This window comes from Oryzias latipes, chromosome 11 (assembly GCF_053564925.1).
Source record: "Oryzias latipes strain Hd-rR chromosome 11, Olatipes_Hd-rR_3.1".
Lineage (NCBI taxonomy): Eukaryota > Metazoa > Chordata > Actinopteri > Beloniformes > Adrianichthyidae > Oryzias > Oryzias latipes.
The window spans coordinates 1733393-1749726 of NC_136247.1; the positions used below are offsets into that span (position 1 = coordinate 1733393).

Genomic DNA, 16334 nt, shown 5'->3' on the forward strand with positions numbered 1-16334 from the left:
AGGAAGGGCATCCGGCGTAAAACATTGCCAAGTTTCCCATGCGACTCGTTCGTTGTGGCGACCCCAGATGGGAAAAGCCGAAGGAGAAACAAACATTAGTTTTTATTTGAGTCCAAGTTTTTATTATAAAACCCAAAAATTATATATTCGAATTTCAGAGTGAAGTTGGGGTGAATATGATTACTGATAAATTGTAAACACTTCTTCCAAAAAAATTCTAATTTCAGTACAATTCCAAAAAAGATGGTTATGACACAGTCTGTTTGAAAACAATGGCGGCACGGAGCGTTAGGTCCGAAGATGAAGACGGAAAAAAGAATAAAAGTTGACCGTAGGAGACACGGACACCCTCTAGTAGTCCTCACAGCGAAAAGACCTCAGAGGATCCGGGAGTTGGCGGCAGTGACCCGGCCGAGCGGATAAGTTCAGGTAAAACATTTGATCTATGGGCATGTTATTCGGGGCTTGGAGGCTACGGGGTTATATTTAACCAATTCCGGGGCTATTTTAAGTAGCAAAAATAACCACATCCTTCCCTTTTTTCAGGAAAAGAGTCTTCATCTGAAGCGATTGAAACATAATCACAGAGGCTGGACGACGTGGAAAAACCAAGAAGAAGCTACACGAACACCGGATACGACCCCCCCCCTCGAAGTTTCCGTATGTATCTTCCGTGTGTACAAATATTTTGTGCTGAAAAACTTCGCTTTTGTATAAAACTTCAAGTAACCCAGAAACATGTCATCACCTAACGGACAAACGTCGAGCAGCGACATTAACGCGGTAAACAGCAGGATGTGACCGTACAGATTAAATGAAGTGCGTGGAGGGGATGGGGGCTTGGGGGGTGGAATCCGCGGCACACATCTGTGCAGAACCGGGGCCTGTGATCCGTATGGATCATGGATCATCCGTGCAGCCTAGTAGCTTCTCCTGGGATTCGGTGTCAGACCGTAAAACCTCATCACCCGCGGGACGTCATCACCGCGGACCCACACTTTATTTATTTATTTGAAGTTACAGAGGACTCATATGGTGTGTGATTTGAACTATAAACATATTCATCTTTGCTAATTATTGTGTATTCTCATGCGGTTATGGACAAATCTTGGACACCCTGGGCACTATGTCAATTAGGTTTCATTGGTTCTACGTGTTGGGCGGCCGCGGCGTCACTCCTCCCGATTCCCCCGCTGGAGCGGCAGACGTCGCCCCCCACCGCCGTGGGGCCTGTGTAGCGCGGGCAGCACGGAGACACGCCGGGGGTCCACCGGCAGCTGCGCCCGAACCGGCTGCACAGGGTCCGAACGTCGGCTCCCCTCACGCTAGGGGCGCCGGAGGAGGGAAAGGAGAGGCGAGGAGCCTGCGGGGCGAGGGTGGAGCGCAGGCGCCCCGATGTCTCTGCACTTCTGTCAAAAGTGGCAGGAAAATATACGTCTAAATGCGCTACGAGCTCTCCATGGGAGCGTGAATTCAGCGCGACAGGAAACATCGTCACCCCGTTAAGATCCTCACTGATAGCTGACACGGTTATCATGATGTTGGCGTTCCGGTCACGTAACACGAAGACGGACGAATAAAAGCAGCAGCACGATTCACTAAAGCAGCCAAACAGACAAACACGTGTTCACTTTTTTTTGCACTTTAAAAAAGGTTGTTCATGTTTAGCCTATGTTGGACCTTTCCTGCGAGGACTTTTCTCTTTCTGACCGTGGTCGGAAAACGTTGGCGGATCTTCCTTTCCTAAAGCTAAATGCGTTCTTGAGTTTGCCACTCGGCCGCTGGGGGGGTTTTGTGTTGGGCAGGTGCCTGTATTCTAGAACATTGGCCATAATGGCAATGTTACTGTAACCTAACAGACTTGTTCTTTCTTTCAGATTCTTGTCCATCACAAACACAAGAACCTCGGAGAGCAGCTCCAGTGGAAGGTCCGGGCAGATGATAAGTATGTTTCTTTCTCACTATCATTTTAGGAAACTTGACAAGAACTCCAGTCAGTTATAAAATATTGTCTTTTCTTTAGCTTCAGAACACCACAATGAGGAGATGACGGCAGCAGTGAAAGATGTGGAACCAAATTGGAGTTTCCACCAAGTTAGAAGTAAGCACATGAAGTTGGATTTACACAACTCGCCATAAGTTAGAGATAAAGTGAGAGACTCAATGTCAATAATCAGTGTTACTTTCTTTTCAGAGATTTTTTGAATAGGATTGCAATTGTATTAGTGTGATAGACAGCTCATTTAGTGTTTCCATGTCTTAAGACCAAATACTAAGTTACAATAACGATATAGCATTGACAATGGATAATTAAGATAAGCCACTGTGACAGTCTGCATGGCACATTTTGAATATTCCACTTTGGAAACATGTTTGCAATATGTTGACCTCATCTTCTGTACATTTCATATTTCCATCGACTAGGAGCTTGCAATCGAGCTATTGACAGTCTCAAGTGCAAAGAGAGAGAATGGAGATAGAAGCAAGGAGGACCAGTCAGCATGATCAGGTGAGTTGTCCTATTTGTGACCTTGTTTCATTGACTCAGGTCGTGCATGGTCCAGTTGAACTGTGTATGTGTGTGTATGTTGTTTCCTCTAATTAAAATAATATTTTCCTTTCCTGTTGGTCCACAGCTCTTCAAAAAGAGGGTCAAAATTGCTGAGAAGATTCTCAATCAAGAGGATCTGTCATAAATAAAAAGAGCCAATGCAAACTATGTCAGCGACGAGGAAAGTGACGAGGACAAACCATCTTATTATCAAGCCTCGCCAAAGTGGCGCTCCACTAGGCTAACCATGGTGATGCTGAAATGCCATAAAGCCTGGGATGAAAACTGGAGGAGTGGAATTGAGCCAAAATTACGCACGAGACACTCAGCTGACTTTACTGAAGGAAACCCACCACCAGTCAAGAGCTGCTATCTGGCAGAAGAGAAAAAAAGGATGCATGTTTGTTTGTGGTTTTTGACTTATTTATTTTGTAATAAAATATTTTTGAGTAATACCGGTTTTCTGTTACCTTTCATTTATTATATATTTTTGAGATGACTGGTATCTTGAAATATCCTGACTTACATCACTAGTATTTGTTCTTCAGATATGTCTGCTGGCCATATGTTCCAAATCCTAACTTCAGATATGACTAGTATACGGACATCAGATATCAACAGATATGACATGGAGAGAATCTGGAAATATCCTGAACTCAGATATCACTGGTGTTAGTTCTTCAGATATGCCTGCTGGCCATATGTTCCAAATCCTAACTTCAGATATGACTAGTATACGGACATCAGATATCAACAGATATGACATGGATAGAATCTGGAAATATCCTGACCTTGGATATCACAAGTGACGCATCTCATATCTGGAGAGAATCTCATCTCCAGATTCTATCAGAATAAAAGTGTCCCATACTCGGAGTTGATATGCTCAGGACATGAACTTAGAGACAGTCATGTCCGGAGAGTATCCACCGTAGATATCACCAGATATGGGGTATTTCTGAGGATATCCAGACAAATATATGTCCTGATTCTGGGGGCTTTTGCGCAGTGGCACTGCTCTTCTTCGCTCGTCCGCAGCTAACTAGAGACTGGCCAACCGGCATAGGTTACCTGCACCTACCTACACACCAGGTCAGTTGGTTCTCCTATCCACAGCTAACATCAAGCTGCGGACGGAGTCGAGGAAGCTGTCTCCCAAGTACATCGGGCCTTTCGAGGTGGAGAGGGTCATCAACCCTGTGGCGGTCCGACTGCGCCTTCCTCGTACTATGCGTGTTCATCCAGTCTTTCACGTCTCTCAGCTCAAGCCACACATTACAAGTCCTCTCCAGCCTTCTCCCTCCCAACCGCCACCGCCTCGTATCATCGACGGTCAGCCTGCATGGACCATCAGATGCATCATGGACGTCAGGCGGCGGGGTCGGGGTCTGCAGTACCTGGTGGACTGGAAGGGGTACGGGCCCGAGGAGAGGTCCTGGGAGCCGACATCGAGGATGCTGGACAAGGACATGCTCCGGGAGTTCCACCGCCGCCATCCTGACAAGCCCGGTGGTGCGCCCAGAGGCGCCCCTTGAGGGAGGGGTACTGTCGGGTACCGGGGGCCAGGGCGGTTAGGTTCACCTTCACTTCCGGTTTGGGGCTTTTATTTTGTTAGGTTCCGGTTCGGTGTTCTGTGGTGCTTCTGTTGACTTGACTTCTTCAGCGCCAGCACCTGTTTACTCACCTGTTGTCAATCACTGTTATGTGTACATATACCTTGTGTTCCTCCTCACTTATCACCGGATCGTTCTCTTATGACTGTTACTAGTGTACGAAAATCCTTTTGTTTCACAACTTCTGTCGTCCTGCATCTTGTGTCCACGTCTTCGTTCCATGACAAAAGCTTTATCTTATCTTATCAAATCTTTTCACATCAGCAGCATCTTTGGGTGTAGGCATCTCCATGATCGCTCGGATTTTCCCAGGGTCCTCTTCAATACCTTGTGCCGAGACAATGTGACCCAGAAACATGAATTTTTCTACAGCAAAATGGCACTTGTCATTGTTGAGAGTCCGTCCTTCCTGCTGGAGACGCTCTAACGCTTTGTGCAGTCTTTTATCATGCTGCTCCCGAGTGGACCAGAACACTAATATGTCATCTGCATGACACACGGTTCCGTCCAGGCCTGACAGCATTTGGGTCAGTCTCTTTTGAAAGTGTTCCGGGAGATGAGATTCCAAACGGCAATCTTTTATAACCGTACCGGCCAAACGGGGTGATGAATGTGGTTAAAGGGACTGAACCAGGGTGTAAAGGTATTTGCCCAAATCCCGCTGTAGCATCCAGTTTTGTGAAGACTGTTTCACCTGCAAACTTGGCCAACGTCTCATCCACTGCTGGCAGTATGTGGCGCTCCCTGCAAACATATTCATTCAGGTGAGTCATGTCTGAGCAGATCCTGACTTTGTCGTTGGGCTTAGGTACTATTACCATCCCAGTGCACCACTCTGTTGATTCCTCAATGACCTCAATTACTCCCATCTTCTCCGTTCTTTCTAACTCTGCCTTTACTTTGTCATATAAGGGCAAAGGGACTCATCTTGGCAGCAACAATGCATAAGGTTTGGCACCTTCTTTGAGTTTTGTCTTGTACTCTTGAGTCTTGAGGACTCAGCACACAGCCTTGTGGGGAGCCGGTGTTTAACTCAGGGCTGTGGAGAAATGAGGACCCACTCTGACTCTCCCTTGGAATCTAAGGTGTCACTGATTCCGCTGCCTGGGGAGGAGGCAGCTCCGGGAGGATTTTCTGGACGGGCGCGTTTGGAGGAAGGAGTGGTGGTGTTGGTCTTCCCCATAACTAAGGTACCAGCCGTCTATATAATTCTACAGGTCCTCCAGGCTGTCAAAAGGCTTATTGAACTTTTACAGATGTTAGTTTTACAGCTAATTTGATATGGCGGTAAAACGATATAATACAGAAATGTTTGTTCAGCTACTTACGCACCGCCAAGTTGAGTTGCCACACCGGTCTTGTCAAGTCATGCGATACTACAGCATCAGCCCCCCCTCATCAACACCATGATTGGTGATTGATTTTTTTTTTTGATTTATTGATTTATTTCAAGCATTGTAGTCAAAGCAATAAAGAATTTACACGTTTCTCAAACTCAATACAGAAATGATGAAATGCATAGATTAAAAAGACAGAAAATAAAACAAAAACAAACACGTCACTTAAATCACATTTGCTTAATTAAATACAGTGATCATTAACTAAAGATAGGTATAGCTTGATTTATTGCTTGAAAAGGAGTGGGAAGAAGCGAACTTATATAATCCCACCCCTTCTGAGTTCATTCATTTAATAGTTTTACAGTTTTTGTAATCCATGTTATGAGGTTGGCAGTAGCGTTAAGGATCTTGCCCAAGGACCCTCACTGGGTAATGTTTATTGTTCATTGGTTATGGTAATTGCTCATTACCATTGCGCGCCATTAATTGTTCCCCGGTGCGCGGCCAGTGGTTGGAGTAGACTACTTTAAAGTGTTCAAAAATATAAATTTTTCTGTCATTCTTCAAAAAAAGAGCAGTTTATGCTTGAATTTCTTCAAAACATTACATTTTTATTTTCTTTTTTTTATTTACTTTTTTTGTTGATATACACTATATCACCAAAAGCATTCCCTTGCCCATCCACATGATCAGAATCAGGTGTCCTAATCACTTGTTCTGGCCACCGGTTTATCAAATCAAGCTATCAGGCATGCAAACTGTTTTTACAAACATCTCTGAGAGAATGGGTCGCTCTCCACGAGCTCCACCGTGGAAACATCATAGGACGCCACCTGTCCAACAAATGCAATGGTGAAATGTCCTCATTCCTAAATATTCCACAGTCAACTTTCAGCTCTATCATAACAAAATGGAAGAGTTTGGGAACAACAGCAACTCAGCCTAAGTTTGATTAGCCATGATGATCCTAATCCTTTTGTAGAAATGACTTTTTCCTCTTTTGGAACCCCCTTTTTGAGTAAATAGTGTGTTGAACATTATCAACTGATAATAACTAAAACATTCAATAAATGTTGCTCAGATTATTCTGTCATTCCTCAACATTGTCAGTGATGAATTTAGTTGCAGTTTGTTTGTTTTGTCTCATTTCACATAAAATCAGTTTCTACAAAAGAAACAAATATTTGGATCATACATGATCAAATGTTTTACTTAAGCCAGACCTTTAGTGACACATTTTCAACTAAACCTGACAAAAGAAATTCACAAGATAGCACTAATATTAACTTTGAGTCGACATACAAATCTTTTTCTCATATTTTACTCTGAACAGATTTTTCAGGGAACAGCACTAACATAAATGCCAAAGCCAAATAATGCCTATTTGGTGATTCATATTTTGCTTTTGTCAGACTTTAATAATTAATAGGTTCTTCTTTTCTAAACAAACCTTGTCTTGAGCAAACCCAGTTCTCCTAGTTTACAGCTCGTCTTGTTTGCTTCCTAGTAGCCGGCTTAAGTTAGGGGCTCAAACTTGTGATTTAGTGGGGTCTAAACTGGAAAGCTGAGGCCCGCCGCTCTGCTTCAGCAGCGGTGATTCAACAGCGGTGCTTCTTCTTGCCATGAGGGACAGGATAGGTCATTTGGGGTGTTGCTGAGACGGTCCTGCAGCAGATCACACAGCTAAATTACTGTTGGGGGGTGGGCACGGGGTCTGTCAGCACCTTTGGGATGCGCCCGAAGGTGCTGACAGACTGCAGGTATGACATAAACTGTAACTAAACAAACACCTGGGCATCAGAGATTTGAACCTGATAAAGTCGCTGGGAGTTTCTCTAGTTTAAGTCGAGATGTGATGATGAAATCTGTCTGATGGACTGTGCAAAGGTTTTAGCACACTTCTGTGTGTGCTTCTTTTTTGTTAGTGATCAAGCATAACTAATTTGCTCCAGGTGGATTTAAGGTAACCATGGTAACTGATGATACAGATCAGCATTTGGAGGCTTGATGTATTATAATGACTCGGCAGGTTGAGTAAAGATGAGTAACTTTGTTTTTTTTTAGATTTCCTTTTAAGGACCTAGACTGTTGACATGCTGCTGACCACTTTCCATGTGAAGACCTTTAAATGATCTCTGAATCCCTGCAGCATTAGAACCTACTGCCTACAGGGACAGGTCAGGCTCTGGACGTAAAATTCCAGGGGTAACTGAGGAGAAAATGGCCCACATCCAAAGAGGTATAAGGAAAGAAAATCATAACAATTTGGACGGGACTAAAAATACTGGATTAAAAACAAAAAAAATCTTGGGATCTTTTTTCTGCACACTTTTCCAGCTTGGACGGGATCAGCATGACCTCCCTGTGTTAGCAAAAGCTTCTGAAGAGAATGTCTAAACGCAGAGATGCTTCAGGACTTTGAGATCTTTTGACCAAAAGGGTCAATCACCTGTTCCACTTTAAGTCTCATTGCTGTTTAGGACCAAAGATGTGAAATCTGATCTGAAGCTGCAAGCTGTCATCAGTGTTTTTATAGAACCACACTTTTTTAATGAGTTTCCCAACACACAATTTGTTACAAGAAAGGATGTTTTTCCCTCTAAAATGAGATATTTTCTTTTTAATAAATCAGAAAAATGTAAACATGTCATTTAGGTTCCTTTTCTACTAAAACTTCCGACAATGATGGATACAGTCAAACAATCCCAGATAAACATTGACAGAGGAGCTTACTAGAAGAAAACACCAACAGTTTCCATTCCTGCACAACATTCAGTGTTTCAGAGCTATTGTCTGATGTCCTAAATATTGCTTTCAGAAAAGCCAGCGGCTGCTCCATCAGCTGAGTCTGCAGGTTCAGGGAGAATCTCATCGACGTCCGCCGATCAGCTCAGTTTCCTGCCCCTCAAGCACACATAGGAACACAGAAATATTGCAAATTATTTTCAGCACTCTATGTTTTCTATCTCACAGGCTGTGGTTTGCAAGTCTGGGGTTTGAGCTCTGTTATGATCACAATGCGATTCACTAACTCATTGTAAAGCAGGTTCAGGGTTTAAGCAGCTTTACTGAGATTTGATCGTAAACATTGTCAGGTCAGGAGGTGTGTGTGTTGGTGCGTACGTCTTAGTGCGTGTGTCAGTGTGAGTGGGAAGTGGTTTACCTCGTTCCTGTCCTTGTGAAAGATCTGACCGTCCCTCGTAATCCAGCGAAGTTGGTAGTCGGTTGAACTGTCAGTCTTCAGCTTTGCTTGCAGCTAAATAAAAAGCACACGTGTGAGTCCTGAGCCAACAGCAGATCTTCCTATTCTTCTCCGGTTGATTTAAAAAAACAACAGAGAATTGTTTGTCAGTTTTCAGAGGTTCTCAGCTTGGGTTTGGGGTTTTCCTTGTAAGACTGAGCCTTTTCTCACTGGGATATTAAGGCTGATTCAGTTGAAATTATGTCAGCATCTAAATGGCCATCATTTCTTTAGTTCTCATTGAGGACACCAAAACACCTGTGAGGGTCAGGTCAAACCAAAGTGTACAATGCTCGAAGTCCTGAGACCACCTGGACTATTGCTACTGGGGGTTTATGCTTTTTTATTTTAATGAGAAATGCAGGACTGTTGCATCGCTTCATCTCTTTGGCTTACGGTCCCCTTGTTTGCTTCTCATTAGAGCTGAAACTGGTGCTGGACTCAGGAGGGTTCCAAGAATGCTACAAGTCCAGAAAAGCACATGTGCTTACTGTCCAAAAGACCCTAACTGGGACTCCTGTGTTACAGAGATGCTCAGTTTCAGTCATGCGTGTTTTTACACATGACTCTTTTACACAGGCATTGCATATTGTTAGTCTGTGCAAGAGAAGGTTTGACCCGGGGGAGCAGCCTGCCTTCGTCCAACAGTAACTGGGATAGGCTCCAGCAACGCCATGACCCCAAATGGGATTCAGTGGGATGGATGGATGGATGGATGGATGCAGCTGAGCAGAGATATGTGTTTGTTCTGCTCATTCCTGACGTTAAGGAAATTACATTCCTGTCCAAGCTACAGTAGGTCTGCTTTGCTTGCCATGTTATGAGCTTCAGCTACACGAGAAACTGCTTTTCAGAAAAAGTGGTGGAGGTTCTATTTATTCTTAATCCTGAACAATAAACCGATCCTTACTAAAAAGCAGAGAAGCCGATACCTGCTCTAAAATCTGCAGTTGAATCTCCGGGTCAGTCAGGTCAGCTCCAGACTGGAACCTCAGCCTCACTCTGCTTCTAGGCGGAATCAATTTTTGACAGATGAAGTTGTGTTTCTCTGCACAGCTGACATTAAACCACAGCCCTGTGGTGGTGTTGACCGCACCACATGAAACAAGGGTGTTGTCCAAATTGACAAGCTGGTCAACCTCCCAGTTTGTGAAGTTAGCAGCGGTCTGATCTGACCAGGGAGACCAGGGGCGTCTGTGGAGGCCAATCCAGGCATTTCGCGGCAGCAGAGCGAAGATTTGTTCATTCTCAGACACGTTGTTGACTCTAGCAAGGTCGGTGTACAGAGACCTGCAGTGGGTTTTAGCCATGTCCCAAGTCATCAATGTATTCACAAAAATGAACTGTGAAGGGCCTTGTCCTAGAAGAAAAAACAGAAATATCAGAAAGTTTTTGTATTGTTATAATTATATTTACTGAGAACAGTTCTCGTCATCTGAGTGTGCTAATATCTGTAAAGTCTTTATTCCATTTTAAGGCTAAATTATCAGAAAAACACAACATTTTTACATTGACATCCTCCAGTTATCATTCAACTGAAAGACAATCGTTATCTTTAGACTGTCATGAAAGAAGGAATCTTTGGGATAGTTTAGGGTTTCTTTATTAAACACTGAACACTGTAACCCACCATGGTAGCAGACAAAAGGACGCTCTGTGTCGCAGATTTCATCACGCCAAAGTCCGTTGTACCTTATCGTCCCACAGGTGTCTTTGGTACCTTTATATTTAGGGTTATCGAACTGCCAGTTGTGATAGTCAATGTTGCTGTCAAAGTCTGGATGTCCCATCGTCCACTTCCACTTGGCCATGTTGTCATAAAGCCCGATCCATGCCAGTTCTCCAGGCTCCTGGACCGCCCCCAACAGCCTGGTGCTCTCAGCAGGACTGGCCACTGTGGCCAGGTCAGAGTACAGCTGTCTGCAGGCCTGCTGGGCTTCCTCCCATGTCTTCAGGGCCTTCACATGGTGATACTCTCTAAAAAAGGCCTCTGTTCTTGTAGATGGAAGGGAGAGAACTGATGGACAGATGGGTTTTTATGAAGATAGGAAGATTTATTCAACTCATTTCATTTATCATTGACTGAATTCATGAAGTGTAGTTGAAGCAGAACTTTGGATGTTACCATGAAAAACGTTTACCTGAGAGAGTGACACATAGCAGGAGTGTCCTGACCATCCTGAAAATCCCACACATTGATAAGCTGTTAAAGTCCATCTATACACCTGTTTACAGTTGAATTTAACTTTTCATCAGAATACTTAACACAGTAAAGCCCGTGTTTCCCCAAGAAAATCTATGTATTTACATTCAAGTCTTGTTTTCCATAAAGCTGACTTTTCTGTTTCTCTGAATCTCAAAGTTCTGAGGGCTGATGAGACGTAAAACATCATAAAAAATACAAACATCCTTATAAAGGGAAGTCTGTAAAAATCTAAAATAATTTTTTCATGAAATGATTCCGTGCCTTATAGAAATCAGTTGCTAAACATGTCCTGAAGTACGACTGAAAGCAGAAGATTTACAGAATTTGTAGTAAATCGGGCCTACCTTGGTTTGCAGATCCTTTCTTTTCCTGGCAGCCTTCCTGTGCTCTCACCAATGATCACTTATCTATAGCTTTTACAGGCAGCTCTCCTTTTTATTTCTTTGTTTTGGTCTGTTTGCAAGAAAGAAACTGATTTTCATGTATTTGCTCCCGTCATTAGAAGAGGAGCGCAAACAAAGCCGGTGAAATTAGGCGTTTGACCTCAAACTTTAACATTAGTAAAATGAGGACAAAAAAACACTTTACACCCATCCATCCCTTTTCTAGGCCCTCATATTCCCATTTAGAATCATGGGAAGGTGAAGCCTAACCAGCTGCTGTCATGTGCAGCCACGGTTCACCCTGACACCTGTCAATCACAGAGACAAACACCACACCCACACTCACTCACAGAGACAAAACCACCAATCAACCTGTGAAGCAGGTTTTTGGACAAACCCTACACAGAAAGTGTTACAAACAGACAGACAGTCCAATTGATCCAACTGCAGCAGGTTTATTGATCAGAAAGATCGACGGTAATCAAACACCACTAAAAGTCCGTGAAACCAAGGCAATGTTTGAACAAAGAGTCTGAAACTCTGTTTTATCCTTTTATCCTTCATAAATGAGGTCTCTAGTGATTCTTTTTTACACACAAAGCCTTTATAACCTTTTTTAATGAGTTTATCAGCTGTAGATTTGCTGCACTGTTTTCCTGCTGCCTCATATTTAGGTTTTTACCCTCCTTCTCCAGGAAATAATGCAAATCAACTGTGATTAGTTTGTTCTGCTCAAGAGAACAGAAGCTTAACATAAACAAATGAAGGGGATGAAATGGAGCATTTGACCTTAAAAACTGTGCATTAGGAAAATAAGGAGACCTGTGTGTTTATAGCTTGAATACCTGCAAGGGAAACTGATTTTGCAGTTGACTGTCAGATTCGTTTTTCTGTACGCACCCTCACCAATGACTGTTGCTTTTCTGTCTCCGAACACTCTTATTTTGTAAGAATCTCTGTTTATCTGCTGCTTGCAGCAAATCTGAGCTCGATCTCCAGTCTGTCTCATCATTCCTGATGTCTTTCAACAGGAGGTTTTGGAACACAAAAGGCTTCTTTTAGCTGACCTTCTTTCCAAAGATACTTTTGCTTCTCCATATCTCCATTAGACATAGACAGAGTCACAAATGAGAATGAAATCTAGTTACAAAGGCCAGAGTACCTCTGTGACTGAGAAAAATCTATTCCAACCTAAACTTAGTGAAAAATCTGTGAGTTATTTTGAAGAGGAAGATGTAAAGCAGCCTGTCCAACAATGCAGAAGAGCTTACCTTGACTTCATAACACCTCAGCAGATCCACAGATGACTCCACCCCACTCTGCTGCTGGAGTTATCACGAGCAAAATACTCAGGATTCTGAAGATTTAGAGAAGAGAACGGGTAAATACCTTTTGCTGACATTATAGTACAGCATGTAAATATAGACAACAATCACTGTATGACATACTATAGAGCTGGTAAGCCCCGCCCATCTGTAAAACCCCACGGGACCTCTAAAAACCATCAGTGAATGTGGGAAAATATGTGCAGAACTTACCAGCTCTATATGCTGTAATACAGTGTACTGTAAATACACACTGTACCACTGTACTGTATTGTAATGGAGGGCTGCTATAACTGTTTGTAGGCCTAGTTTTTATGTATATGTTTTTGTAACTACATAGAATTGAAAGACTGACACATGAGGGTGGGAGGACAGGTATGTTCTCCCCACACCAAGAGACACTAAATGTTGATATGGTCCATGAGAATAATGCCATTAAACTGAGTGAAATTATGCAGAAGATCATTGAGGACCATGTCAATTTGAGGGTGTCAACAGTGTCAGCCGGCCGTAATGTCATTGGCTATCGGGCCATTGTTGGTGTTCCTGGGCAGCATGGTAGCAATGTCACATTATGTGCTGAAACCAGCAATTGTGGGGTTGTCCACCATCATGCCAGCCTGCCCTGCGGCACTCGCCGACTCCTGATTTTCCTCAATCACATGTGAGATGCTCTGTTAGGGCAGCAGGATGAGCATCCCATCGATGTTGTTGTTTGGGACAATGTGAGTTTTCACAGAGCCCCCCAGGTTAGAGAGTGGTTCAATATGACAACCCACTGAGACTGGGTTTTCTCAATCTTTGCCTTCCACTGTACTCCTTTTCCTAAACCCTATTGAGGAATTTTTCTCCTCGTGGCGGTTGAAGGTGTATGAACGCCAACCTCACACCAGGGTCATGGGACAGCAGCCATGGGACTTGCCTGTGGTGAGATGGGTGTGGAGGCCTACCAAGCCAGCATCCGGCATGCCAGGGGGCTCCTCCCCCTCTGCCTGGCCAGAGAAAATGTGGCCTGTGATGTGGATGAAGTCCTGTGTCCTGCCCTGTACAGAGACATGAGTAATGCACTTATTTGTATTTATTTTTGACTTTATTTTTACTTGTACACAAGTGAAAAACGCTTGTTTATATTAACAGTTCCTACATGTAAATGCAAAAGATTTCTGTTTTTCTTTTTGTAAAGGTCCTAAATGCCCAGGTTTTCTGCAACATGCATTTAGCTTGAAGTCAATAAAGGTTTCTTTCTCCTGCTTCATGTCCTGAGCATTGTGTTTTCTATCTTTCTACGAAGTGTTTAGTGACTGTTCAGTGTTGCTTTTTTATTTTGACTGACTCGGCACAATTTCACAACAAAGTGTCATTTTGAGCACAGATTGAACTTTTTTGAGGTGAAAGTTTGAGGTTTTGTCACTGTAGCTTGACAAATTGTGTTTTGTGTTCCCAGAGAAAAGGATAGCAGCTTTCAAGAAAAGTGTCTTAACAATCTAGAAAAGCTGCAATACATTTACAATGTGATATCAGTTTTGTTCCGATACAGGAATTCCATCCTCTAGCATCAACCCGCGCCTTGATCCTAGCTGTTGATGTACCTAACAGGAAGTGACCTCCTCCTTTTTTATTCTTTGGTCAGTCCTCTTTGGGGACAGATGATCTGCAGGACTCGGTACCTTGGACGCGTCATTACTGCTGGGTTGGCCTTCAGCTTGAGTTCTTGCATCGGCATCAGTGGTGAAAGTCAGACTCCTGGGAGAACTGTTTGTCTGGAGCCAAAACTGACAGTTTCCAATTACAGATGGCCTCAGTTTGAAGGATGAGATCCAGACGGTTGGAGGTATCTCCAAAGAGGAGCTCTGCTCACTTGCCTGGAGCTGAGTGTTTGTTTAACTGTTGTCAGCCTCCCTCTAGTGGTTATTATGTGCATTTGCTCCAATCTGACTGAATTCCTACAGTTTCTGTTCAGTTTCTTCTCATTGCAGTTTTTAAAATTCTCATCTCTGGAAAATCTCATCTTCCAGGATGAACGGTGAAAGGTGAAAGGTGAGGATGAACGTCCATCTGAAGCAGTTTACGTCACATGATGTGTGGTTGCAGAGTGTTAAAGGCACTTGAGAAGTCACAAAAACCAGTCTTACACGAGACTTGGGCTTTTCCAGATGACTGAAGGCTCCATGCAACAGGGTAAGCACCGCATCATCTACCTCTTTCTGCTGCCAGTGTGCAAATTGAAGCAGATCAGTGTGTGTGGGACTGTCATCCATGCAGCTGGTGTTATGATGAGCGTGGCTGGACCCAGAAGCCAACAGAAACAGGAGGTGGCTGAATAAGTGGTCTTTATTGAGTCTTGGGGCTGGTGGAGGGTTCAGGCTTGGAAGATTCGTGGCTTTGAGAGGTGACGGAATGGAACCTTGCTTGGAGTCCTGAACGGTGACCAAAGGTGGAGGCGTAGCTGCTGGTGATTCCTGGAGAGGCAAACATAGAGTGGACAAGCTTGCAGCATGTGGCACTTGGAATAGAACCAAAGGTAGACTAGGCTTTAGAGCGTAACATGGGTCTGAACTCTACCGCATGAAGCAGACAGACTGACGTCGGCTGAAGGGTGAGGAGTCCACATGAAGGCTGAGGCTGATGAGAAGATGGGTGGCAGGTGTGATGAAGATTCCCTGGTAGGTGTGGGGGAAGACCAGGATCCTAACCGCTGTTCTAAAACAAGCTTCTTAAAGCTTTTCATGACAGGCATAGTGCAGTGGTAAGACAGGTTCGATTCCCTCCTTGCCCGCTCATGTGTTGAAGTATTCTTGGGCAAGACACTGAACGCCACCTTGCCTCTGGTGAAAGTTTGGCACCAGTGTCCGGCAGCGGAGCTGCTATCAGTTTGTGTGTGAATGTGTGAAAGGGTTTGTGACTGTAAAGCGCTTTGAACCTTCAAGGAAGGTAGAAAGGACGATGATAGATGATCTCTAGATGGTGGGGATGAAATGTTCAACCAGGGATCGGTTGAAGAGCAGAAGACATGAGCTAACTCACTGCTGCAGGCTTTCAGGAAGCGCCCACAGGCAGGTCTGGTCAGGGTACTTTATGAGCTTTTATTCCCTTCATGGAGTCATGGAGGAGGACTTAGTAGAGAGCTCCTCCCTCTCGGAGGTGTTATCACCCTGATTAAGCCTATAGGGTAAAATGGTTTGAATCCTCAGCCACCCGGACATTGGATTGAGCCCTTGGCAAAGCTAGGATGGAGCTGGTGGGAAGAACAACCCCCACTGAGTGCAGTCAAAGCAGCCCTGGAGTTATTATGGGATGAGGACAACATTGTGGTCAGCAGTGCTGAGTGAGGAGGTTGGATGTATTTTTTAACATTCTTCCAGGTCAGGTGGGCCAGGAATAAAGTTCAGTACTGGCTGAACATATTTAGAAAAGTATGTGTAAATAGTCACTTTCACAGAAAATAAATAAAAGCTCGCTCAGAAGATTGTCTCACTGCATGTTAACTGCAGCTTTGTTTGTTTTCAACAGAACTCCACTACTTCTTTTTCTACACCTGTTTCTGCTATTTTAGATAGTTCTGCCCACATCAAAATGATTAAATCTGATTGAATGTGTGGTGGATATAAATATTTGCTAATAACTGTATATTTTATCAGGGGCCCATGTACACAGTTCAATTCTTAATTCTGATTT

The 16334-nt window shown here is 43.7% G+C and overlaps 1 protein-coding gene and 1 long non-coding RNA gene across 7 annotated transcripts; one reads left to right on the top strand and one right to left on the bottom strand.

Moving 5' to 3' along the window:
- The first annotated feature begins 531 nt into the window (after positions 1-531).
- LOC111948241 (uncharacterized) lies at positions 532-2851 on the top strand. Its single transcript, XR_002874193.2, has 5 exons — positions 532-660; positions 1878-1945; positions 2024-2101; positions 2425-2509; positions 2637-2851. It is a non-coding gene; the product is annotated as an uncharacterized LOC111948241 (long non-coding RNA).
- A 3243-nt stretch (positions 2852-6094) lies between these two features.
- LOC105355165 (lymphocyte antigen 75-like) lies at positions 6095-15557 on the bottom strand. 6 transcript variants are annotated; one of them, XM_078955246.1, is made up of 9 exons: positions 15222-15556; positions 14792-15118; positions 13582-13702; positions 12606-12691; positions 10887-10924; positions 10376-10762; positions 9678-10105; positions 8668-8760; positions 6095-8408 (listed from the first exon to the last, which is right to left on the bottom strand). In XM_078955246.1, exons 4-9 carry the CDS (start codon positions 12614-12616, stop codon positions 8373-8375), a joined length of 993 nt encoding a protein of 330 aa, XP_078811372.1. In that variant the 5' UTR covers positions 12617-12691; positions 13582-13702; positions 14792-15118; positions 15222-15556; the 3' UTR covers positions 6095-8372. The 6 variants fall into 6 exon arrangements, with proteins under 6 accessions (XP_078811372.1, XP_023815698.1, XP_078811374.1 ...); XM_023959930.2 differs by adding an exon at positions 11296-11404 and having other exon boundaries at positions 6095-8402; positions 14792-15555; XM_078955248.1 differs by adding an exon at positions 11296-11404 and having other exon boundaries at positions 14792-15554.
- Positions 15558-16334: the final 777 nt, after the last annotated feature.